The sequence below is a fragment of the Thalassophryne amazonica genome, chromosome 4, assembly GCF_902500255.1.
Source record: "Thalassophryne amazonica chromosome 4, fThaAma1.1, whole genome shotgun sequence".
Taxonomy (NCBI): domain Eukaryota; kingdom Metazoa; phylum Chordata; class Actinopteri; order Batrachoidiformes; family Batrachoididae; genus Thalassophryne; species Thalassophryne amazonica.
The window spans coordinates 59,379,046-59,405,840 of NC_047106.1; the positions used below are offsets into that span (position 1 = coordinate 59,379,046).

The 26,795-nt window shown below is 45.2% G+C and overlaps 1 protein-coding gene across 1 annotated transcript in view; it reads right to left on the minus strand.

Moving 5' to 3' along the window:
- Nucleotides 1-4,108: 4,108 nt before the first annotated feature.
- LOC117508930 (sodium- and chloride-dependent GABA transporter 2-like) overlaps nt 4,109-26,795 on the minus strand; it is a 77,291-nt gene continuing 54,604 nt past the window's right edge. Inside the window, 2 exon segments of the mRNA XM_034168767.1 lie at nt 4,109-4,159; nt 25,453-25,752. Of these exon segments, the coding sequence (XP_034024658.1) occupies nt 4,109-4,159; nt 25,453-25,752 (351 nt within the window).

Genomic DNA, 26,795 nt, shown 5'->3' on the forward strand with positions numbered 1-26,795 from the left:
AATACTTCACAGAATCTGGAGAGCAGTTTGTGTATTGTCACGTAATCTAGCCGAAGAAATAAGCCACACTCACAAGTTAAATTCAGTCAGCCTGCTTTTCATTTAAATCCAGATTACTTCATTCATATAAGAAAAGGCAAGTGGTTTCTGTGTGTTTAGATATCTGGAGCATCAAGTGAAATCCGGAAAGAGCTGACTTTCAACCTTTGGCATACTTACAGTAGTGTTCAGAATAATAGTAGTGCTATGTGACTAAAAAGATTAATCCAGGTTTTGAGTAAATTTCTTATTGTTACATGGGAAACAAGGTACCAGTAGATTCAGTACACTCTCACAAATCCAACAAGACCAAGCATTCATGATATGCACACTCTTAAGGCTATGAAATTGGGCTATTAGTTTAAAAAAAAAGTAGAAAAGGGGGTGTTCACAATAATACAACCCCTGGCAATAATTATGGAATCACCGGCCTTGGAGGATGTTCATTCAGTTGTTTAATTTTGTAGAAAAAAAGCAGATCACAGACATGAAACAAAACTAAAGTAATTTCAAATGGAAACTTTCTGGCTTTAAGAAACACTATAAGAAATCAGGGGAAAAAAAATTGTGGCAGTCAGTAACGGTTACTTTTTTAGACCAAGCAGAGGGAAAAAAATATAGAATCACTCAATTCTGAGGAAAAAATTATGGAATCATGAAAAACAAAAGAACGCTCCAACACATCACTAGTATTTTGTTGCACCACCTCTGGCTTTTATAACAGCTTGCAGTCTCTGAGGCATGGACTTAATGAGTGACAAACAGTACTCTTCATCAATCTGGCTCCAGCTTTCTCTGATTGCTGTTGCCAGATCAGCTTTGCAGGTTGGAGCCTTGTCATGGACCATTTTCTTCAACTTCCACCAAAGATTTTCAATTGGATTAAGATCCGGACTATTTGCAGGCCATGACATTGACCCTATGTGTCTTTTTGCAAGGAATGTTTTCACAGTTTTTGCTCTATGGCAAGATGCATTATCATCTTGAAAAATGATTTCATCATCCCCAAACATCCTTTCAATTGATGGGATAAGAAAAGTGTCCAAAATATCAACGTAAACGTGTGCATTTATTGATGATGTAATGACAGCCATCTCCCCAGTGCCTTTACCTGACATGCAGCACCATATCATCAATGACTGTGGAAATTTACATGTTCTCTTCAGGCAGTCATCTTTATAAATCTCATTGGAACGGCACCAAACAAAAGTTCCAGCATCATCACCTTGCCTAATGCAGATTCGAGATTCATCACTGAATATGACTTTCATCCAGTCATCCACAGTCCACAATTGCTTTTCTTTAGCCCATTGTAACCTTGTTTTTTTTCTGTTTAGGTGTTAATGATGGCTTTCATTTAGCTTTTCTGTATGTAAATCCCATTTCCTTTAGGAGGTTTCTTACAGTTCGGGCACAGACGTTGACTCCAGTTTCCTCCCATTCGTTCCTCATTTATTTTGTTGTGCATTTTCGATTTTTGAGACATATTGCTTTAAGTTTTCTGTCTTGACGCTTTGATGTCTTCCTTGGTCTACCAGTATGTTTGCCTTTAACAACCTTCCCTTATGTTTGTATTAGGTCCAGAGTTTAGACACAGCTGACTGTGAACAATCAACATCTTTTGCAACATTGCCTGATGATTTACCCTCTTTTAAGAGTTTGATAATCCTCTCCTTTGTTTCAATTGACATCTCTCATGTTGGAGCCATGATTCATGTCAGTCCACTTGGTGCAACTAGGGATATGGACCAGCCACAAGAGTCTACATCATCAACAGTGTTTACTACATGCTCATGTTCCCGTAATTATGACTTCAAGAAGGTGTGTTTTGTATGTGAAAAAAGCAGGGGAAAACGGGATGATCAAACACTGTTGCTCATTGCTACTAAGGACAGACAAAACAAGATTTTTTGCAAAGCAAAAGAACTTAATGACAAACAGATGCTGGACAAGATCCAAGGACATGGAGAAGAATGTATTATTTCATGTTTATTATTTCACTCATCACTCACTCATCTTCAACCGCTTACTCCAAATAAGGGTTGTGGGTAATGCGAAAGTACACTGTACGTTCAGGAACACAGCGTTGGCCAGTCGCTGTGTTTTACAACCTGATTGACATTGCAGCACTGAATGCACATGTGCTTTATCAGGCATGCACTGGGGTCAAAGAGAGACGGATGAACTTCTTGGTGGAGCTTGCAAGAGAGCTTGCACAGTCTCATATGGCAGCCAAGGAGGTGGATAAGGAAAACTTTCAGCAGCAACCACCCACACCTGACACAGGGAAAAGGGCATTATGCCAGGTTAAGAGTTGCTGCAAGAAAAACCATACCACTAAGCGCTGTGTTTACTGTAACAAGTTCACATGTGGCAAATACAGAAAGGAGATGTTGTGGCAGTGCCAGGTGTGTTCAGACAATCTGTAAGCAATACATTTCACCAAGAATGCAAACATAAACTGTGTCTACCTTTTACTATTACTGTTCCATATCTTTACCCGTCTGTGCCCAGTAGTCACACGGCTTGTCACTAGGTCAAATGTCACCTAGTAATGATAGAAATAATAATAAAGCTGCATTAGTACCATTGAGATTTTTTATTGAGTCGAAAATGACAATGATATACTTTGGCAACAGTTATTGCCAGTGGGGCAAAATGGGTTAAAAATTATAATAAACCATATAGCATATACCATATACCATAAACCAAATCAAACCATAATAATTAACGAGCGTAATAATGAGCAGGAGTTACATAGAAGTCCCTCTGAGGTCCATTTGGAGACCAATTTGTTTCTTGAATATCTTCGTTACTAAACATCTATTTTTTTTTATATACATGGGTTCTGTCTGAAGAGTTACTTCTTACAAATGTAACTGAAACTATTTTTTTTACTTTTTTTTATTTTTTACTATTGTTACTTTTTTATGTAAAAAAAAAAATCTTGACCAAACAATTACCAAAAAATATAAAAACATTTATTCTCAACATGGCTCAGACTATCTGGTCCTTTTGAGGAGTGGGTTTTTTTCACTGTAAAGCACTTTGGCATTCCTTCCTGTCCTTCTCCCTAACCCCCGCCGAGTAGAGTGTAACGGCCTCATTTATATAACACTGGTGACAAAATGAGCTGTTCACAGCTGCCATTTGGCACCACCTTGGGATTTAAATGAATAAGTGCTATTTGGCACCACTCTGGTCATTCCAGTGCTAAACCAGCACGTCCGCTCGGTGGCAGCGAATATGCTTTTAAGTTCACTGAGCCAGGACGAATGGTTTGTTCTGAAACTCCCACACTCTGCCCGGTGATTAGTCTTTCCCATGTTAGTGCAGGCTGTCCCCAGATGTAGTCAAAGCCCATGATATCACGCAAGGGTTCAAACGAGACTGTGCTGCCCTATTAAGCATAACTTGACTTAAAACATCTAAAACTAAGGCATTAGAAAGACATGGCAGAGGAGTTTCTAACCAGATTGCTTAATAAAATCTTGGAAAGTGAGAGGATGCCCGAGGAGCGGAGACAAAGTGTGCTGATTCCTGTTTTTAAGAACAAGGGTGATGTGCAGAGCTGCTGTAACTACAGAGGAATTAAGCTGATCAGCCACAGCATCAAGTTATGGGAAAGAGGAGTAGAAGCTAGACTCAGAAAACAGGTGAAGATCTGTGAGCATCAATATGGTTTCATGCCGAGAAAGAGCACTATGATGCAATGTTTGCTCTGAGAATACTGATGCAGAAATATAGAGAAGGCCAGAAGGTGTTACATTGTTGTTTGTGGATTTAGAGAAAGGTTATTACAGGGTGCCAAGAGAAGAGTTGTGGTATTGTATGAGGAAGTCTGGAGTGGCAGAGAAATATGTGAGGGTAGTGCAGGACATGTACAAGGATAGTGTGACAGTGGTGAGATGCGCAGTAAGAATGACAGACTCATTCAAGGTGGAGGTGGGATTACACCAAGGATCAGCTCTGAGTCCTTTCTTGTTCACAATGGTGATGGACAGATTGTTACATGAGATCAGACAGGAGTCTCCATGGACTATGATGTCTGCAGATGACATTGTGATCTTTAGTGAGCGTAGAGAGCAGGTTGAGTGTAGCCTAGAGAGGTAGAGACATGCTGTGGAGAGAAGGGGAATGAAAGTCAGTAGGAGCAAGACTGAATATATGTGTGTGAATGAGAAGGAGCCCAGTGGAATAGTGCAGTTACAAGGAATAGAAGTGGTGAAAGTAGATGAGTTTAAATACTTGGGGTCAACTAGCTGAAGTAATGGAGAGTGTGGTAGAGAGGAGAATAAGCAAGTGCAGGCAGGGTTGAGTGGGTGGAGAATGGTGACAGGCAGCGACATACGGCCAGGGGAGGCAGGTGAGACTGTGCCTCACCTGTCATCATGGAATGAAAAATATAATAATATAATAAATATATAATATAAAATATAATAAATATGAAAAATAAAGGAAATGGCTATATTTATCCAGTGATTTGTACTATAAAGTTATTTTCCTTTTAACTTCATCAGTTTTAGAATATTTTTTGTTCAAAATCGCTGAATTTTCAAATTTGCCGTTCAAATCCTGAGAACAGATGTGAGATGAGGCAGCAGCCAGCCGTGCCTCACCTTGGATTGCGCAATCACTAGGCTAACTGCTGGAATGCTATGCAGTGAGACTCTATCTCACTGTCTCTCTGTTTGTCACTATTAAAATGGTCAAACACTTTGGTTATATGAACTTAAATTCCATAGTTTAGCTGATGTACATAATGTACAATGTTTTTGTCAACAGCTGTATGCACGTGTAACGTGTTTTGTGTGCTGAGTGATCATAAAATGGCTGCAAAAAGGCACCAGGTGAGTAAAAAAGCACCAGGTGAGGCACGCAGTTGTCCTGTGTGGAGGCAAAAGTGATTTTAAGTCAAAGTGGCTGAGGCTGTTTGTGGAAATAAAGTCAAGTAATTAGCAAATTAAATAACAGGCTTTTCATTTGAGGCCTCGAAGACACACGCAATAGTCAAAATCAGTACAGCAGGATTTTGAATATGTGTGTGTGCACAGAGCATATCTGAGGGTTCTCTTTTGTACATTCATAGAAAGGAGGCGCAGTACAGCAAGCAGTCACATACACATTTGCCAGTAAATTAAACTTCAAGTTTCCCATGGAAACTTTCACTGAACAATGAATGTTATCACAGTTTTAGGCCTTGGAGGAGAGACGGTGAGTTTTATCAGTGCAGCTGCAAAACTGCAACATTACATAAAGACAATGGATAGAGTTTAGATGCAAAAACAAAAAGTTTTAGGCAGGCTATCTGTAAGGCAAAAATGAATAATTTTGACATGACATGACACTTGTGAGGGGGGACTAGTGATCCCAGGGATTCTTCTTCCAGCAACTCGTCAGCTGCAGAATAACTAACAGCAAGCTACAATTTACAATTAGCAAGTTAAGAGCCATGGTCCATTTATTTTAATTTCAGAATGGAGGATTACATATCCAAACTGAAATAATTTTCTAAACTGGACTATCAATCAAAGCAGGAGGTAACAATTAAAGGTAGGGCTGCGGGACAGAAGACCTAATCTTTTCAAACCGAGTGGGACACACAAAGTCTGGCGGTGGACGTCCAGCAAGAAACCGCCTTTTCTGCTGCCTTCTTCTTTCAACTTGTTACTGTCTGGACTCAGATGGGATATTGTGACCTGAAGAATTTTCTCATCAAACACGAGTGGTTGACCTCTCACATTCTAAGCCAGAAAGGATGACTTTCTTGCCTGGCACTGATCTCCACTGAGACAGAGAGAGATTTTAAGACTGAAGGAAGATAAGGAACACTTACAAACAAGTCATCGTTGCTTTTGTTCAGAAGGAGTGGCACATGTGGACTTCATTTATAAGTAAAGGTCAGTGGTGGGCACAGATAACCAAAAAATTAACTTCAATAACAGATAGTCAGATAACTGAAAAGTTATCTTTGATAAAGATAAAATGATAAACCACCCAAAAATGTATCGGAAGTATACAGATAACCGAAAAATTCCAATGTTGTCTCTGGTAATCTTGCAACTACTAATAAACTGAATTTGAGTTTTAACGCCAGAATGGCTACTATTAGAATTAAAAGTGACAACAGACCCAAACAATGAAGCCACACTTGTGTCTTTGATCATCCTGCTCCTGCTGGAAGCTCTTGCTTACTACACAGCTTCCAGCACAGAGGCACTCTAAGAACAGCCACAAAGACTAGCTCTCTGCCAATCACAATGCTCCGGTCAAGCGGAGGTCTTGAAAAATAAGGTCATGCTGACTTATGGTTTTGATTTATAAATAACATTAATACCGATAGAATAACTCCATTAATGTCAATTCTGTCATTTGTACAAAGTTAAAATATAACATATATCTTTTAATGTTGAATAATGCACTAATTCTGAGGTTTTGTAACAAACACAGACAGATCGCAAAGGATTTTGGGTAAAAGTGCCTCTGCTAAACACTGATTGGTTCAATCATTCATTATGTAAACCAACACATTAATGTGACGTGTGTCGTGTGTTGGTGTTTACAGATAAATGTGCTTTTGTAAAATATTCCATTGTTTATTTGTAAAAACAGGCATTTTTATGGATCCCTGGAAGTGTCATCGCAAAATGTTTTGCATGTGGAGATAATGTGCGCTCAATTTATTAGTGCCGTGCACACGTTTTATGATGTTGTAAAACGTGCACTCAATACTGTCTACATAAATGTTGACTACACACTGTGCGAGTTTTGGCCCTTTGTCAGGTGATTTTTCATTCGTGCGAGAATTTTTTGGACCGAGTTTCAGGTTAATCACGCGTCCTGCATCGTGTAGTGTACATGGAGTAACAAGCTGCGTTTAACATCTCACGACCACCTCCTGATCGCCGATCGTATGGTCGAATGAAAATCAAACCTGTTTGATATTATTCTGTATCCTGCTGCTGAAAAGCTACAAGCATCCAACCGCTCGCACTGTGCATGTGCAAACACTGCAGAGCTGTCTTGTAAAACCCATTTGCAAAGCCAAAAGTTGATTTGACAATCATCTGATATAACCGGGGTCAAAATAAATAGAACACTGCCATCTACTGGTGCCCAGATGCTTAGTACTTAGGGTGAATACTGCCATGAACACTACTGGCCAGTAGATGGCGGTAGAGCCCTTGAAAACTTGCCAAAACAAAATTCCAGATAATCCCTGTCTGCTACATTTAAAATGCGTGGAATTTAACAAACACAAATAGAATAACAATGTCTATAAACCCAGAGAATATATTCACTAGAGTTTTAGGCACTAGAGTTTAATGCTGTTGTCTGTGGAGCCTGAACAGAGTGTCTGAAATGCATTTGTCCTGTCGTGAACGTACTGAGATTACATAATCCTACCCATAATGCACTGCTGGGCACAGCATGTGCTCACAAAACCTTAAAAATTAGCACATTAGCAATTATTGTAAGTGTGGCGCACAGCATTGTTCGCAAGCCCTCCACCCCGCCCTTCTTGTTTTTCTGCACCGGAGCAGTGTTGCCAGATATGAAATATGAAACTATCGTACCAAAACCTCAAAATGATCGTATTTTGGGAGAAATTATCTTACACAAACAAAACGCATACAACGTAGCTATTTTAGCGTTTTTTTTTTTTTAATTTACAAAGAATTTTATGTCACATTTTTAAACAGTAATTATAGTAATGGGGAAACTATGGCACAAAAACAACGCAAATGCACTACCAGACTAGAAACATTTTTTTTTTCTGTGAAGGGACACAAACGTGTTAATTACCAGACTAGAAAGTCGAATTCAACCTCGAGGTCGCTGTCGTCATCCGATGCCATGGCCACTTGTGCAGATTTTGTTGAACACAGAAAAATGTTGACACCTCCATAAGGAACTTGGAACTTTTTTTTTATTTTTCTTGTATATCTCTTTGCTCTTGTGTTTTGTTCGTTTGTTATTGCATTTGTTGAAATAAAGTTTCGAAAAAAAAAGATGGTTGGGGAATCTTCCTGTCACGGCAGAGATTGGATGGAACTCATTACTCTGTATGAGAGGGGGCAGGCTTTCAAATGACGGTCGCCGAAAGCCAGCAGCAGCCCTGTGTGTGGTGTGTCTTTGATGCCGACTGAGTGCAACGCCTGCAAAATGATTCTTGGGTGTCAGAGAGAGATGTGTGTTTGGCCAACCAACTGAAATTATCGTACATATTGGATTTTTTCCCATTATTGATCGTACATCGTACAGAGGGCACAACTATCGTACAAATACGATAATTATCGTACATTTGGCAACACTGCACCGGAGCCACTCATCCTCTCTGCTCCGGGACCTCCCACTTTACAAATGAAGCACTGCCTGCCACGAGATGCACTTTGTTTACGTCCATGTGAGAAGAACGTGAGCTAATGAAATTGCAACATGGGTAACCCTGTCACTCTGGCACGTCGAAAACACAAAACATGACGACTAAAATTATAGTATCGAGTTCGCAAAAAAATAGTGAATGATTTTGTTATATAAACAAAAATGCTAAATATTGGTAGGGACTATTTTGCCATCCCAAAATATTGGTTGTGACTTGTCCCTATGGTCTATATGCAAACCTACGCCCCTGCATCAACCTCACTGCACGTCACTGGTGGCAGGAATGATTTGTGGCTGAAGAATATCTGCAAGAGTGAAGGGGAAATTCTACAAGACAGAAGTGAGACCAGCTATGTTGTACAGCTTAGAGACGGTGCCGCTAACAGAAAGACAGGAGGCAGAGCTCGAAGGTGGCAGATCTGAAGTTGTGATTCTCTTTGGGAGTGATGAGGATGGACAGAATTAGGAATAAACATATCATACGGACAGCTCAGGTGGGACAGTTTGGTCAGAAAGTCAGTGAGACTGAGATGGTTTGGACATGTGCACAGGAGGGTCCCAGGGTGTGTAGGGAGAAGGATGCTGAGGATGGAGCAACCAGGCAGCAGGAGAAGAGGGAGGCCAAAGAGAAAGTGTTATGTGTCGACGCGGGTTGAGAAGCGGACCTGCGTCTGACAGAACCCAGCGCTAAAACAACCAGAAAGCGGTTCCAATAACAAAACAATTTATTTTTCCACCCTTTGGTGCATAACAAAGTGTACAAACAAAAGCTGCGTCGGTCTGGCGGAGTGAAGGACGGCACGCTCTCCAGTGCCCAAAAGGATCGAAGCCCGGCGCTTCTGGACCCACGTTCACCGCCAAACACCCCCCAGGTGGACACGACAAACCGACTCTGCGAAGGATAGAAAAGGTGAGGTAAGTCAGCAGCTACAACTAATATCCTTCAAAAAACACACACTATCAGCAACACATTCAGGTCTGAATTTAAGCTTTATGTAAATGAGCAGCTTCTCACAACAGGTGGAGGATCATCAGTCTGCATGCCACGGCAGTGAGAAGCGAGCTGCACAATTCTCATCAAAGTTAAAATATACTGCGTAACAAAACACCAAGTTACTGTTAACAATTATTCAGATAATCAATCACCTCTGATGTGTGCTGACAGCATGTGTCCCTCACCCTTCCTCCTTCACAGGCACGATGTGTCAAACCCAGGCGCGGTCCTCAGCGTCTCACAAACGAACATCACAAGGTTGAGTTCCCGGCAATTCTGCTTGAATCACACATGACTTAAATGCAGAACGCCATCCCATTATCTGCTTCAGTTGAAAGTCTTTAAGGTTGCACGTGAGCACCATACACAGGTGCTGCACATCATGTTGATGAGGATGAAGGACTCTTCTGCCAGCACCTTCTCCACAGACAATAAATCAGTTTGCATACCACCTGGAAAGCAAAGAAAAGAAAAGAACACCAAAACGTCCAGCCACACCCCCCCAACACACAACAGTACCCCCCCCCCCCCTTTAACGGGAAGCCTCCCGGCGACCGAACAAACCAGGTCTGAGAACAGCACCTCCCTCCGGGGTCTACGTCAGGAAGCAGACAGCGTAACGCTCCCAAGGTCCACCACAGACAGCAGGACAGGGCACCGTAGCTGGAAGGCCGGCCGGCTTCAAACAAAAACCCCAAAACAGTCCCAAATACAACCCAACATACAAGAAAAAACATAAAACCCACCCAAAACCTCCCCAGGGGACCGTCCCATCCAACCCCGGGAAGAAAAGAAAAACTCCCAAATGCAAAAACCCAACACAGCCCCACAAACACAATACAAACATAAATGCATAAAAGAAAAATAACAAACAACCCCCCCAGAATGACTTGCAGAGCCTAACACCCCCCAGAAGGCCTTTACCGCCGGTTCCAGGAGGAATAGCCAAAACCGGGATCCCACAAAGGTCCCCAGGTACACATGGAGCAAACGGCGCCCTCCAGAGGACCGTACCATCAAACCCCAGGAGGCACCCTCCCCACAACCCAGGAACCCCAGACCCGGCCACACTTGGCTAGGCGGCCCCACAAGCCAATTCCCCCCCAGAGGACCGTCCCATCAACCCTGGAGGTGGAACCTGGAAGGAAACAAAAAACATCAAAGTCCATCCCCCGGAGGACTACCTTAAACAACCCCGGGGGCAAATAAAACAACCGATAAGCCCTGTTACCCTCCCCGGCACCCTGAAAGACCCCAGGTCCCTCCCAGAGCCCCTCGGCGGCTCAATTTTGGCAAACGGCACAAAACATCAAGCTGGGGAAGGGAACAGGAAAAACTAACCCGGCCCCAACCCCAAGGCGCAGCGGAAAACCGGAAATACGTCCGGTGTCTCAACCCAAACATACCCCAGCCTATCGGGAGGGGTGGAACTACCGAAATGGCGAACGGCAACAGATCGGCCCACCCCTCCGACTGAGGTACGTTCCCGCTGCACCACACCCCGGCGACACCAATGACGAATGGTACAAAGGCCCACCGAGGCTGGAGTGAAACTGGGCCCTAACTAAACCAGAAAAAACGCCCCTAACAACACACCCTAGGTGCAGAGGTCTTCTGAGAACGCTCAGCGTGACCAACCTGCACCACCCCACCGCCCACAAGACGAACGGTCTTGGGGCGAGTGAGGTTGGGGTTAGGGAAGTAGGGAAATAATAAAAACAACAAAACAAAACGACCCCAGAACCCAACAAAAAATACCTAAAGACACATAAAAAAAAAACAACGATCAAGTGAGTCCAGACGGGCTTCTAACCGCCTGTTGTTCACTCCACCAGACACGCCTCTGACTCCCCAGACAAGTTATAACCCCTTTCAAAGAAACAAAACATTAGCCCATACAATTTTTATTTTTTTTTTGTGTATTATTTCGCCTGTCCCAGAACACCTGGAGATACATCATCCGCATAAGGCTCCCGATGACAAATAATCGGTTCGGACGCCGAATCTCTGGGTGACGGAGTTATCTGCACCGGTATCAATGGTGCCGCAGCTGGAGCAGCAGGAAGCGGAACGGCTTGCGCTGCAAGCTCCGTAACACAGGCGTCTGTTTGTTTAATTTGGTTTGCGAGATGCTGTAATTGCTCCCATATTTTCTCCAAGTGTTCTTGAACTCTTTCGGTGAATGGAACCGCCTCTGCCGCTGGGTCCATTATGGAATGGCCGGGAACTACTGTTATGTGTCGACGCGGGTTGAGGAGCGGACCTGCGTCTGACGGAACCCAGCGCTAAAACAACCAGAAAGCGGTTCCAATAACAAAACAATTTATTTTTCCACCCTTTGGTGCATAACAAAGTGTACAAACAAAAGCTGCGTCGGTCTGGCGGAGTGAAGGACGGCACGCTCTCCAGCGCCCAAAAGGATCGAAGCCCGGCGCTTCTGGACCCACGTTCACCGCCAAACACCCCCCAGGTGGACACGACAAACCGACTCTGCGAAGGATAGAAAAGGTGAGGTAAGTCAGCAGCTACAACTAATATCCTTCAAAAAACACACACTATCAGCAACACATTCAGGTCTGAATTTAAGCTTTATGTAAATGAGCAGCTTCTCACAACAGGTGGAGGATCATCAGTCCGCATGCCACGGCAGTGAGAAGCGAGCTGCACAATTCTCATCAAAGTTCAAATATACTGCGTAACAAAATACCAAGTTACTGTTAACAGTTATTCAGATAATCAATCACCTCTGATGTGTGCTGACAGCATGTGTCCCTCACCCTTCCTCCTTCACAGGCACGATGTGTCAAACCCAGGCGCGGTCCTCAGCGTCTCACAAACGAACATCACAAGGTCGAGTTCCCGGCAATTCTGCTTGAATCACACATGACTTAAATGCAGAACGCCATCTCATTATCTGCTTCAGCTGAAAGTCTTTAAGGTTGCACGTGAGCACCATACACAGATGCTGCACATCATGTTGATGAGGATGAAGGACTCTTCTGCCAGCACCGTCTCCACAGACAATAAATGAGTTTGCATACCACCTGGAGAGCAAAGAAAAGAAAAGAACACCAAAATGTCCAGCCACACCCCCCCAACACACAACAGAAAGTTTGTTAATGTGATGAGTGCAGGTGGCTGGTGTGACAGAGGAAGATTCAGAGGACAGGGTGAGATGGAAACAATTGATCTGCTGTGGCGACCCCTAACAGAAGCAGCCAAAAGAGGAATAAGACACTAAATTTAAGGTACAAACAATCAACACCAAAAGGGCTTTATAAAAATGCTTTTATTTGAAATTTCATTTCAAAATGTACAACAAGATATTCATCTTTTCTCATGTTAGAATTAACACCAACAAAGAGAAGTCCACTTGTGCACTATGTGTTGATTAAAATGGTTTTTACACCTACATCATTCACAAAACATCCAGATAGAGTGCAAATAAAACCCTAACACCAAGGAGGAAAAAACAATACAAGCACGTCCAACTAGTAACACATACCAAGATTAATAACCCCGTAATAAACCATGTGCATGCACTGAGCTGCATTTTCCTCAGCTAAGAAAAGTTTAGCTGAGATGGTCAAGAAATGAAAAAACTTGAAACAATTTATATATCGTTAGAAAAAAAGTATTTTTAAAATGAAACCAGCAACCTTATATTTTTAATTTTTCCAGAACAGAAATTTGAAAAATGGTAACTCAGAAAAATCATTGTGTTTTTGTTCTTTTATTACAAATTTAAATATTTTGTGCTTTCAATAATGTGCTGCGCTCACATCTTGTCTTCTTCTGGTTGTCATGCATGTCTTTAAATTGTGAAGAGCAATTTACTAGTTATAATGGTGTGCAATTAAAAAAAACATAGTGTGGTGTCCTTGTTTCCAACCAGAGGTGGTAAATATTGTGCTATATACGTAATAAATGTTGGTTTTCAACATCAGCTTCATCAGTAATTGATAGACAGTCTAACAATAAAGACATTTATGTCACAAATAGCTACATTTTGGTGAAACAATGTGCCCAGCAATAGCCCAGCTTATTAACTGAAACATTAGCAGTAGACAGTTCAGTAAAGCATAGTCTATATCAGCAGACATTTTTATGATATATATTGATACGTCACACAGCCTGACATGTAAAATCATTAACTGGTATTTCATTGAATTCTAACAGTTCAGGAAAGATTATTTTAAGGTGGACTCAGAAATGGAAACAGACTTCAGAACAAAATGACTGAAAAAAAAAAAAATCAAAATTATGGTTCGATGTCCTAATTAAAAATAAATTAAGTGCAAATAAACAAATGTCAGAACTTTTAATTTTATGTAACATATTAAGAATAAGCAACAGGATATTACTATAATGCCATTTGCTGCAGGTTTTTATATGTGTAAAATTAATAACACAATCCCAGGTGGCATGGTGGATTAATGGTTAGCACTGTTGCCTCACAGCAAGAAGGTACTTGGATCACTTCCCACCTGGTCCTTTCTGTGTGGAGTTTGCATGTTCTGCCCATGTCTCTGTGGGGGTTTCTCCTGGAAATAGACTAGAGACTGAAACAGAATATTAAATCATTATTGAGCAACATGTACAATTTGTGAAATTATCAAGGTATGAATATGTGACAGCTGTCAGGTCTGCTTCACCCAAAAAAAAAAAAAAAAAAACAATTAAATAAATAAAAAAAATCACTAACTCACATAGGACTGTTTAATGTAAAATAATGCATAATGCTATTGTGTAACATCACTTACTCTTATTTATCACTTATTTGTGTCAAAACCTGGAGTGACACCTTTAATCAATTAACACTCAACATCTGTCTTTATCCAAACATGCTTTCAAAGAAAATTTTTACCTCCTGAGACACTGTCCATATTTGGTGGCATCACCCCCCCCCCCCCCCCCCCAAAAAAAACCTATTTCCTATTCATGCTTTCCTTCAACAGACGGTACAAATAAACAAACACCTCTTTGTCCAACGTGTTTTGGGATCATTAACTAATAACTGCAGTAAAAACTGGAAAACTGGGGTTGCTCAACACATGAAATACAACTGACAAACAGTCTGATCATGATCACCTGTCAAGGTTTCTCCTGTTATTTGCTCCAGCTCAGCTTCTTTCCTTTGGGTCAGTGAGCGTTCAGGCTGGCACAGAACATGGAAACGCTAACAAGTGGAAAAAAAATATTTTACATTAAAGAAACGGTTTTGAATTGTTGAAATGATATGCAGAAATAATTTGCATCAGTTTTAAGAAATATGGACTGTATTTACTCAGGTTTACACAATATTTTTATTGCTGAATTATTATTAAGTTAAATAAACTTATTTGTGCAGTGCAAATTACTCATGCGCTGAGGAAAAGCTCCTGCTGTGGTTTTAAAGTTTTGGAAGAACCTTTAAGCAGGCCAGACTCAGTGGGGTGACCATCTGCTTTTGCTGTCTTAATAAATTAGGACAAAACACAACAAAAAATGTTATAATATTCTGAGCAGTACAAGTGTGAAATAATAAAACTGATATTTTATTTGAAAATCAGGTTCATAACTTGCTGTTATTTAGTTAAATAAAAAAATAAATGTATTTTAATGTTTGTTAATTAGAACAATTGATTGACCCCCCACAAAACAAATAAACAAATGAAATTGTTACCAAAACTACAGGGTGTCTAAAATTTTTCCTACATCACTGTGCATGCTGCCTGACTTTGAATTCAATCAGACCTTTGACTAAGAAAATACTGAATTCTGAGAAACAGCACAGGCCAAAGCATTGCAGTGTAATAATGCTATTTGATGTTCTATCCAATAACCTATAATCAGTAATGATTCAAATGAGTCATCTTCAACAAGATGAACACACAAAATAATACCTCTGTAGAGCACTTGCAAAGCAAGGATGTTTTCAGTGGTTGACTTTTTTGGTGGGAAGCCAGCATCTGAGCAGCAATTCATGAATCTTGTCAAGAATAATACTTGCAAGTACCATTTCCGGCAGAGAGAGTAGTGCTTTAACCCTATACTTATTACAGTTCAAGTGATTACCCTTTCTTTTCCATAGTGGAATGACAAGCCCTTTCTCAGTCTGCTGGGATGATACCCATCTCCAAATTTAAAACAATGATTGTTTCCAATGCCAGGAGAACAGCATCTCTGTCTGCCTGCTTTCTCCACCCTTGTTGTACCTGTGCTTTGACTGTGCTCTTTCTCCCTTCTCACTTTGATTTTCCAGTGGAGCTGATTATTTGGCACACCTGCGGCAGCTGCAACACCTGCAGTCACTCCTGACAGGACTTCAACCCGATCTTTACTCCATTCTCATCAGATTCTTGCATTCCTCTGTGTGGTAACTTGTCCTAAAAACTCTGTACATATGATCTGTCTCCAGTATTTTGTCATTCAGCATTTCTGTGTTTTGTTGTAACCCTGTCACTCCTTGTTTTGCCACCACTACCTGTTTCACTGACTACACCTGGCTCTGGCTACTGTGCTTGTGACCTCCCTCCAGATCACGCATGCTTCCTCCTTCCGTGCCTCAGCATCTACTCCTGTGCACACCAGCAAAATCCTCTTTGTTAATAAACCTTTCTACATTTTAATCTGTTGTCTCTTGCACTTGAGTACATCTCCCTGTGTGTCATTTATGACAGTGGAATTTGGCCAAAATCATGGACTCAGCAGATGCAGATCCCGTTCAACAGACGCTTTCCTCTCAAGGAACACTACTAGGACGACCTGAGGTACAACTCAAAATCCTCAGTGACAAAAACCAAGCAATGGCAGCCCAGGCAACCCATTTCTATCCACAACTTACAGCATTCACAAATCAGTTACCACAGCTCACTCCAGCACCACAGTCCACTTCACCACACTCGCCTGTTCAGGTCTCATCACCACTACAGTTAGTTTGATCAGTACACATCACCTTTGTTCATAACCATGAACCATACTTTGCCACTTTAAACTCATGCTCATCATTCCTGCTTCAATGTTAAATCATGTTTTTGCAGCGGCCCACCACACATTCTATGGATCATTCCAAAATAGCTTACATTGCCAACTTGTTGAGGGATGATGCACAAGCATGAATAACTTGTCTGTGGGAAAAGGCCTTTCCCATTTTACAGTCAAACTCCATACTCAGCCATGAATTCCATAGGTTTTTTTCTCATCTGACAGAAGGGCAGGCAGCTTCAAATGGGCTTTTTCCACCTGCCAGCGAAACCGCAGCATCAAGGACTACTCCAATAAGTTCTGTATTTTTAACTGCAGAATCATCTTGGAATAACATGACGCTGCAAAGTCCTTTTGTTAATGGATTAGCAGAGTGCCTACAAGATAAACTGGTGTTCAGGGACAATCCATATTCACTTAATATTCTGATATCCCTAACCATCAAATTTGATAACCAATTGAGAGAGAAGGGGGAGGGGGACTGCAGATTGGGGTGCGCATCCCCCCATCGAATCCCTTCGCAGATGGCACTAGTTACCACCACTCACTCTGTGGGACATAGATAGATACATGGAAAAAAATTTATTAATCCCTTAGAAAGACTCCCTCGGGGAAATTGAGATTCCAGCAGCACTGGACAGTAGCACACAGGGTAAGAGCACACACAAAATCAAAGGTAGAAGTACAAAAAAATGAGCAAAAAGTAAATACAGACATAAATAAGAACTATTGGCTTACTGGCTACAACTGCTCCTCGCCTTCCCGTTCTCTGTCTTCCTGTTACTCCTCCTCCCCCCGAGTGAGGAGTTGTACAGTCTGATGGTCTGAAGGACAAAAGGAGTTATTCAGCCTGTTGGTCCTGCACTTGGGGAGGAGCAGTCTGTGGCTGAACTTTTGGTTGCTGATGACTGTGTGCAGAGGGTGACTGGCATTGTCCATAATGTCCAGCAGTTTGTCCAGTGTTTTCTTCTCTGCCAACATCACCAGAGAGTTCAGCTTCATGCCAGCCACAAAGCCAGCCCCCCTCGTCAGTTTGCCCAGCCTGGATGTGTCCTTCTTGGATGTGCTAGTGTGCCTTAATTGAGAAATGACGAGTCAAAAAAAATCGGACACTTGACTCATGGTGCCATCATGGGTTCAAAATAGCGTTCACTGTTAATCTATCTGCATGTAAATCCAGCTATTTTATTTATTTATTCGCTGAAAATGCCAGGTTGTTGTGCATTTGGATACACAAATAGACACATGTTGTGTGGGCTGCCAGAAGAGGAGGTACTGCTGGCCCACCACCAGAGGGCACCCTGCCTGAAGTGCGGGCTTCAGGCACGAGAGGACGCTGCCGCCACGGACACAGCCGGGGTTGACAGCTGTCACTCATCAACTCATGACAGCTGTCACCCATCTCCACTTCATCAATCCCCTCCATAAAAGCCGGACGTCATCTCTACATCGCTGCCGAGATATCATCTACCTGTGAAGGTAATTGTCTCTGCTGACTTAAACACTGAGTAATAATCTGAACTTCTTTGCAGCCGTATTCCTGTGGCGTTTCCTTATCTGTGGGATTGGCATAAAATGTGATCAGCGACGGCTTCGCTTCACACTCCAGCCAGATAAGTGATTTAACAGGAGCTGCACGAGTGTGTGATTAGAGGTGGAGGTGACTTTCCACCTTCTGACTGTTTTTGTTACTGGGTGTGCACACACCCACATCTCACTGTTTGTGCTCCTCGCCAGCAGTACCAGATCCGACAGTCGGGGACGGTGACCACCTGGGAATTCGGGACTTGGCGGCTCCAGTATTCACCAGGTACGGTGGCGGTGGAAATCGTGTGGTTCCAGCTCTTCTCAGGACAGACGTCTTCTATCCTCGAGCCTGCCCACACGTCACCGTTGTGTATTGACTGCTATCAGATTCTGTGATTGTCTGTATAATCGTTGTGCACATTCACAACAGTAAATTGTTACCTTTTGGCTCATCTATTGACCATTCATTTGCGCCCCCTGTTGTGGGTCCGTGTCACTACACTTTCCCCAACAGGATATCTCGGCAAATGTCATGGATCCCGAGGGGCGTCAACCATCTGTTGGACAGCCAATGGAAGAGCAGGGTGCACAGGCGTCAGCTGGAGGCGTGATTGGTGAGTTGCAGCACATCCTCACCGCCTTTACCGCTCGGATAGACCTGATGACCGAGCAAAACATCATCCTTAATCGCAGGATGGAGGCTCTCACCGCGCAGGTGGAAGCGCACGCTCAAGGTGCTGCTGCAGCTCCTCCTCCTGCCGACCCGGTGCCGAATACAGACATTCCACTGGTCATTCAACAACCCCCCCCACCATCCCCTGAAGCATACATAAGCCCCCCAGAGCTGTATGGAGGTTGTGTGGAGACGTGCGCGGACTTTCTTATGCAGTGTTCGCTCGTCTTTGCACAGCGTCCCGTGATGTACGCGTCTGACGCCAGTAAGGTGGCTTACGTGATTAATTTGCTTCGAGGTGAGGCATGCGCTTGGGTTACAGCGCTTTGGGAGCAAAGTTCACGGCTCCTTGCCTCCTATACTGGGTTTGTGAGGGAGCTCAGAACTGTTTTTGATCACCCTAACAGAGGCGAAACTGCGTCTACCGTGCTGCTGTCAATGAGACAGGGGCGCCGGAGTGCAGCCGAATATGCAGTCGACTTCCGCATCACGGCTGCGAGATCCAGCTGGAATATGACTGCGCTCCGTGCCGCCTTCATAAACGGACTGTCGTCGGTCCTGAAGGAGCACCTGGTGGCTAAGGAGGAACCGCGGGATTTGGCTGAGCTTATCGATTTGGTTATACGATTGGACAATCGGTTAGAAGAACGCCGACGGGAGCGAGGCGAAGGGTGTGGTCAGGCACAAGCCATCCCTCTTCCTCCCGGGTCCCTTAGAGACTGGGCTGAGGGGGGGTCAAAACATTCACGTGGGTCATACACATCTTTCAACACGACTCCCAGTTACAATCCTGAGCGGGGATTTAACCCTTCAAGCCCCAGCACTGGTGGACACGGGGTCAGAAGGGAATCTGCTGGACAGCAGATGGGCAAGGGAGGTAGGGCTCCCTCTGGTGGCGCTTTCTTCGCCAGTGAAGGTGCGAGCACTAGATGGCACTCTTCTCCCTTTTATCACACACAAGACACTGCCTGTAACCCTGATAGTGTCTGGGAATCACCGGGAGGAGATTGAGTTTTTTGTGACTCCTTCTTCCTCCCGCGTGATTTTGGGCTTCCCATGGATGATTAAACACAATCCCCAGATTGACTGGCCGTCTGGGGTTGTGGCTCAGTGGAGCGAAACCTGCCACCGGAATTGTTTAGGATCCTCAGTTCCTCCCGGTGTAAAAGCTAATGAGGAGGTTAAAGTCCCTCCCAATCTGACGGCGGTGCCGGTTGAGTACCACGATCTTGCTGATGTCTTCAGCAAGGATCTGGCGCTCACCCTTCCCCCGCACCGTCCGTACGATTGTGCCATTGATTTGGTCCCGGGCGTTGAGTTCCCGTCCAGCAGGCTGTACAATCTCGCACGACCTGAGCGCGAATCAATGGAGACCTACATCCAGGACTCATTAGCTGCCGGGCTGATCCGGAATTCCACCTCCTCGATGGGTGCAGGTTTCTTTTTTGTGGGCAAGAAAGACGGCGGACTCCGTCCATGCATTGATTACAGGGGGCTGAACGACATAACGGTTCGGAATCAATACCCTTTATCCCTGTTGGATTCAGTGTTCACGCCCCTGCATGGAGCCCAAATTTTCACCAAACTGGACCTTAGGAATGCGTATCACCTGGTTCGGATCCGGAAGGGAGACGAATGGAAGATGGCATTTAACACCCCATTAAGTCATTTTGAGTACCTGGTCATGCCGTTCGGCCTCACTAACACCCCCGCGACGTTCCAAGCTTTGGTAAACGACGTCTTGCGGGACTTCCTGCACCGATTCGTCTTCGTATATCTGGATGACATACTCATCTTTTCCCCGGACCCCGAGACTCATGTCCAGCATGTACGTCAGGTCCTGCAGCAGTTGTTGGAGAACCGGCTGTTTGTGAAGGGCGAGAAGTGTGAGTTTCACCACACCTCTTTGTCCTTCCTGGGGTTTATCATCTCCTCCAACTCCGTCGCCCCTGATCCGGCCAAGGTTGCGGCGGTGAGAGATTGGCCCCAACCAACAAGCCGTAGGAAGCTGCAACAGTTCCTCGGCTTTGCAAATTTCTACAGGAGGTTTATTAAGTGCTATAGTCAGGTAGTTAGCCCCCTGACAGCCCTGACCTCTCCAAAAGTCCCCTTCACCTGGTCGGATCAGTGCGAAGTCGCGTTCAAGGAGTTGAAATGCCAGTTCTCGTCTGCACCAGTTCTGGTGCAGCCCGACCCTAGCCGCCAGTTTGTGGTTGAAGTGGACGCCTCTGACTCAGGGATAGGAGCCGTGCTATCCCAGAGCGGAGAGACCGATAAGGTTCTTCACCCGTGTGCCTACTTTTCTCGCAGGTTGACCCCAGCTGAACGGAACTATGACGTCGGCAATCGAGAACTCCTTGCGGTGAAAGAGGCTCTTGAGGAGTGGAGACACCTGTTGGAGGGAGCGTCTGTGCCATTCACAGTTTTCACTGACCATCGGAACCTGGAGTATATCAGGACAAGGCAAGGCAGGCAAGCCCGCTGGTCACTGTTCTTCGGGCGTTTTGACTTCTGGATCACCTATCGCCCTGGGACCAAGAACCAGAGACCGGATGCCTTGTCCCAGGTACACGAAGATGAAGTCAAGACGGAGCTGTCGGATCCACCGGAGTCCATCATTCCTGAGTCCACTATCGTGGCCACCCTCACCTGGGACGTGGAGAAGACCGTCCGGGAGGCCCTGGCACGGAGCCCGGACCCAGGAACCAGTCCGAAGAACCGTTTATATGTCCCACCAGAGGCCAGAGCTGCAGTCTTGGACTTCTGTCACGGTTCCAAGCTCTCCTGTCATCCGGGGGTGCGAAGGACCGTGGTAGTTGTCCGGCAGCGCTTCTGGTGGGCGTCTATGGAGGCTGACGTCCGGGAGTATGTCCAGGCCTGTACCACCTGTGCCAGGGGCAAGGCAGACCACACAAAGACACAAGGACTTCTGCAGCCTCTACCGGTGCCTCGTCGTCCCTGGTCCCACATTGGCCTGGACTTTGTCACGGGTCTCCCACCGTCCCAGGGCATGATGACCATCTTCACGATAGTGGACCGATTCTCCAAGGGGGCCCACTTCGTGGCCCTCCCGAAGCTCCCAACGGCCCAGGAGACAGCAGACCTCCTGGTCCGCCACGTCATGCGTCTGCATGGGATACCAGCGGACATCGTCTCGGACCGTGGTCCTCAGTTCTCCTCACAGGTGTGGAGGAGTTTCTGCAGGGAACTGGGGGCCAGCGTGAGCCTCTCGTCCGGGTATCATCCTCAGACGAACGGACAGGCAGAGCGGGCCAACCAAGAACTTGAACAGGCCCTCCGCTGCGTCATGTCCGCGCACCCGTCGGCCTGGAGTGACCATCTGGCCTGGATCGAGTACGCCCATAACAGCCAGGTGTCCTCTGCCACCAGCCTCTCCCCGTTCGAAGTGTGTCTGGGGTATCAGCCCCCACTGTTCCCCGTGGTGGAGGGAGAGGTCATGTGCCCTCGGTCCAGGCCCACCTGCGAAGATGCCGACGGGTGTGGCGCACCGCCCGCTCTGCCTTGTTGAAGGCCCGGACGAGGGCTAAGGCCCATACAGACCGCCGGCGTTCCCCGGCCACTGCTTACCAGCCCGGGCAGGAGGTATGGCTATCAACGAAGGACATCCCCTTACAAGTGGACTCCCCTAAGCTAAAGGAACGTTACATTGGACCATTCCAGATCCTCTGAGTCCTCAGTCCGGCCGCAGTGAAGCTGAAGCTGCCAGCTTCACTGCGGATCCACCCGGTCTTTCATGTCTCACGTGTCAAGCCATACCACACCTCCACCCTCTGCACTCTTGGACCGGCGCCGCCTCCTGCCCGGATCATCGACGGGGAGCCTGCATGGACAGTGTGCAGGCTCCTGGACGTCCGTTGTAAGGGCTGGGGGTTTCAGTATTTGGTGGACTGGGAGGGGTATGGACCAGAGGAATGCTCCTGGGTGAAGAGGAGCTTCATTGTCAAAGCTTTGAGAGGTAAATTTATTGTTCAGTACCATGGACACAACAAAAGGCTGTGATTTGACACTTTGCTGCTTTCACTGCTTCGCCTGCCATCATATTATAATAGTTTTTTGCAGTGTGCACTGTTGTGAAAGTGTCGTGACACGGACCCACAACAGGGGGCGTTAATGAACGGACAATGGATAAGCCAAAAGTAACAATTTAATGTTGTGAATCGCACAACGACGTACAGACAATAACAATATGGTGGAATGTCAAATATACACCAGGTGACGTGTGGGCAGGCTCGACGATAGAAGACGCCTGGCGAGAGAAGAGCCGGATCCCACAAAGCTTCCACCACCAATGGAGCTGAAGAACACCGGAGCCGCCAAGCCCTGCGCCCCAGGTGGCCGCTGTCTTCAGCAGTCAGACCCGGTACTGCTGGCAGAGAACAGAGACAGTCCTGCTGAGTGTGAGTTCGCACACTCAGTAATCCCACAGTCTGTATACAGTTAGGAGGGAAAACCTCCACCTCCAATCACACACTCGTGCAGCTCCTGTGAAACCACTTATCTGGTTTGGGGTGTGAGGCGAAGCCGTCGCAGTCCACACCAAACGCCAATACCGTAGATAAGGACACCGTCACAGGAAAACGGCTGCAAATGAGATCAGACTATTAGTCACAGTTAAGCTTAGCAGAGAAATTACCTGAATGGTAGCTGATTTCTCAGCGGGGAGGTGGAGTTGCAGTCCGGCCTTTATGGTGGTGGTGATGAGCAGTGGATGAGTGACAGCTGGTACGGATGATGAGTGACAGCTGTCACTCCCGGTCGCTCCGACGCCCTCTCGTGCCTGGTGGTGGGCCAGCAGTACCTCCTCTTCAGTGGCCCACACAACAGTGCACGCTGATTACATTTTGCTAATGGATCCAATACATTTGGCAGAAAAAATTTTCAGAGGAAATTTTGATTGGGACATGCGCCTCATTAAATGAGGCGCACGTCCCGATTCAGGATTCCCGTAGATGTTCGGCGCCTCTTGACTGTAATTAATCCGTTACATACATATCACTCACATCGGATAAAATGTCCCGTCCGATCACAATGTATTTCCATTAAAAACCCAGAGCAGTCTGGACGTGCAGAGGTACAAATTAAAGTTCAGTGCTCTGACACTCTGCAATTTCAGGAAAGTGGGATCGGATCTGACCATTTATTTTTTTCAAACCGTGTTCAGACTGAGACCTGAAGCCTGATGTGCACCTGTTAAATCAGACACAAATGGCTGTGATTTGACATTTTTCTGCTTTCATTCCTTCGTCTCCCATCATATTATAACAGTTTTGGCAGTGCGCACGCTGACTAAAAATGGATCAGAAAAGTCCGCAACTTTACATCACAAAGTCATAAAAGTGGAAATTGTACATCTTACCTTAGATTTGGAGGTGATGATTAAAGAAAGAAAAGCTTGTTGAGGGTCAAATTAGTCCAGAATAAAGTATAATCCAGAGATGGAGAACTTTAAAACTGTCACGCACATCATGACACAGAGTTACAGAGCTGCAGAAGCTTAAATCAGGCTTTTTGTGATAGCTTAAGTATTTTATATTTTTTTGATAGCACCTGTACCTGGATGTGTTGCTATATGTGGTTAAATGATTTTAAAAAATGTTGAAAACATTAAAGGTTCATTCAGTAGTTCAGTGCAGTTGGAACCAAAATGGCACCATGTTCTGAGATGACGCCACTCTCTCAATTAAGCACACTAGGATGTGCTGCCCTCCAGCACACCATGGTATAAAAGAGGACGCTGGCTACCACGGACTGGTAGAACATCCACAGGAGTTTCCTACAGATGTTAAACAACTGCAGCCTCATCAGGAAGTACAGCCTGCTCTGTCTGTTCCTGAACAGGTGGCTCGTGTGGGTTGTCCAGTCCAGTTTGCTTTCCAGCCACAGCCCAAAGTACGTTTAGAAATTCACAGCCTCCACCTCAGCTCCCTGGATCAGAACTGGTGGCGGTCTTGGTCTGGACATCACAAAGTCAGTGTTGTGCGGGCCGCCCGAAGAGGAGGTACTGCTGGCCCAACGCCAGAGGGCGCCCTGCCTGTAGACGGGCTTCAGGTACCAGAGGGCGCAGTCGCCGCCATGAGCACCAGGAACTCTGACAGCTGTCATTCATCAACTCATCATGCCACCCATAAAAGCCTGGAGACACCACACCTCTGCCGAGAAATCGTCTGAATCGTTCAGGTAGACACTCAGCCGTAATATTAAGTTGTGACGTCTTTCACATCTGTATTGGTAGCTAATTTACCTTCTGAGTTTGCAGCTGCTCCACTGTCTGCCGAGTCGAAGGGAGTGGTAAGAGGTGGCGTTCTCCACTCTTCACACTTATACTTGTGTAGTGGAGTCTGCAGGGATAACCAGAGGAAGTAGTGGGATTGGGAGGTGGTGTTTTCTCCCTTTATCAGGAATACTCAGCTGACTGTTTTACTGGGTGTGTGCACACACACCCACTCTTGACTGTTTTTGTTTCCTGTCAGCAGTACCCGATCTGACAGCTGGAGACGGTGGCCACCTGGGACTCAGGACTTGGCGGCTCTGGAGTGTTCCAGATCCGTTGGCGGTGGAAATCGTGTGGGTCCCGACTCTTCTCTGGACGGGCGTCTCCTATCCTCGAGCCTGCCCACACGACACCAACTTTATAATTGACCTTAGTATTGAATTGTATCTGTATCCGTTGTGCACATTTCACAACATTAAAAGTGTTACTTCTTATTTCCATTGACCATTCATTTACGCCCCCCTGTTGTGGGTCCGTGTCATTACACTTTTCACAACAGTCAGTGACCAGCTCCTTTGTCTTAGAGGTGTTGAGCTGTAGATGGTTTGTGTGGCACCAGACAGCAAAGTCTTTCACTAGGCTCTTGTACTCATCCTCGCTGTCATTCCTGATGCATCCAACAATGGCTGTGTCATCTGCGAACTTCTGGATGCGACACAGTTCAGAGCTATAGGAGAAGTCTGAGTTATACAGGCTGAACAGAACTGGGGCCAGCACCATCACCTGTGGTGGTGCTCCGATGCTGCTAATCACAGTGTCAGATGTGGTGTCCTTTAGCCTGACATACTGTGGCCTGTCAGTGAGGTAGCTGGAGATCCAAGTGACCAGGCAGGGGTCCATTTGCATGCTGTTCAGTTTGTCCGGAAGCACAAAGGGCTGGATGAAGAAGGAGAAGTCCAGGAAGAGAATCCTCACTGTGTTGCTTCCCGTATCCAGGTGGAGTGGGCTCAGTGTAGCAACCTCCACACCAACACTGGCTCGCGGCTAAGTTGAAGGCCGCCACCAGGCCCACGGTGTCGTAGGACTCATTAATCATGACGGACAGGTGAGGGGTCATGGTTCTGGTGGCAGCCGTCTTGCCAATTTTCTGGTAGGAAGGGCAGCACATAAACCAATAAATACCAACCCTCCTAAAATAAAAGCAAATATAAAAAAATCCTCGACGTCCTCCACAGAGAATGGCACAAAGCATGCGACCCGCCACATCTCCCAGGCGTCAAGAACATAGCCCGCAGGGTAGGTTCCATCTGGGCATGCAGGCCAGATGGAAGAAACAATCTTCTTGTTGAAAAATGGTGTCAATAGCGTTCAGAGGCCAGCTGATCAATTCCATGGTTAATCCAATTTGAAGAATTCACAGTCTGGTGAAGTAGAGGACTTGAAGGTTGGAGCAGAGATAGAGGAGCGAGGAGGAGATGTAACCGCCCTCGCCGGAGTCCCAAACTGTATATGATATGATGTATATGATTGTATGATCAGGTTAAGATCATACAATTATGATCATAACCTGATCATAATTGTATTAGCCACAATGGTAGGTGGACCTGGACCCACAGTAGTACTTAAGAGGTCATATAAAATGTTTAATGATGCGAAATTTGTAGGGCTGAAACGATTACTCGAATAACTTGAATAATTCGATTACAAAAAATGATCAAGGCAAATTCTGTGCCTCGAAGCTTCCTTTAAACGTTGTAGTACATATGCCAGGCCTGTGTTTGGCGCTGTAATGTCCCCAGAAAAACAACAGAAGGAGACTAGAGCATGCGCTCAGGCCAAGTAACAGCTAATAATTTAGCTCTTAAAGCTACTGCTTTCCAATGCGACAGAGTAAAATAAAGCCTTTTAAGAAAAAGAGGGTCCACACTGATCATCTGAAATAGACTTACTGTGCATTTAAAGCAAAGCAGTGTGTTTGT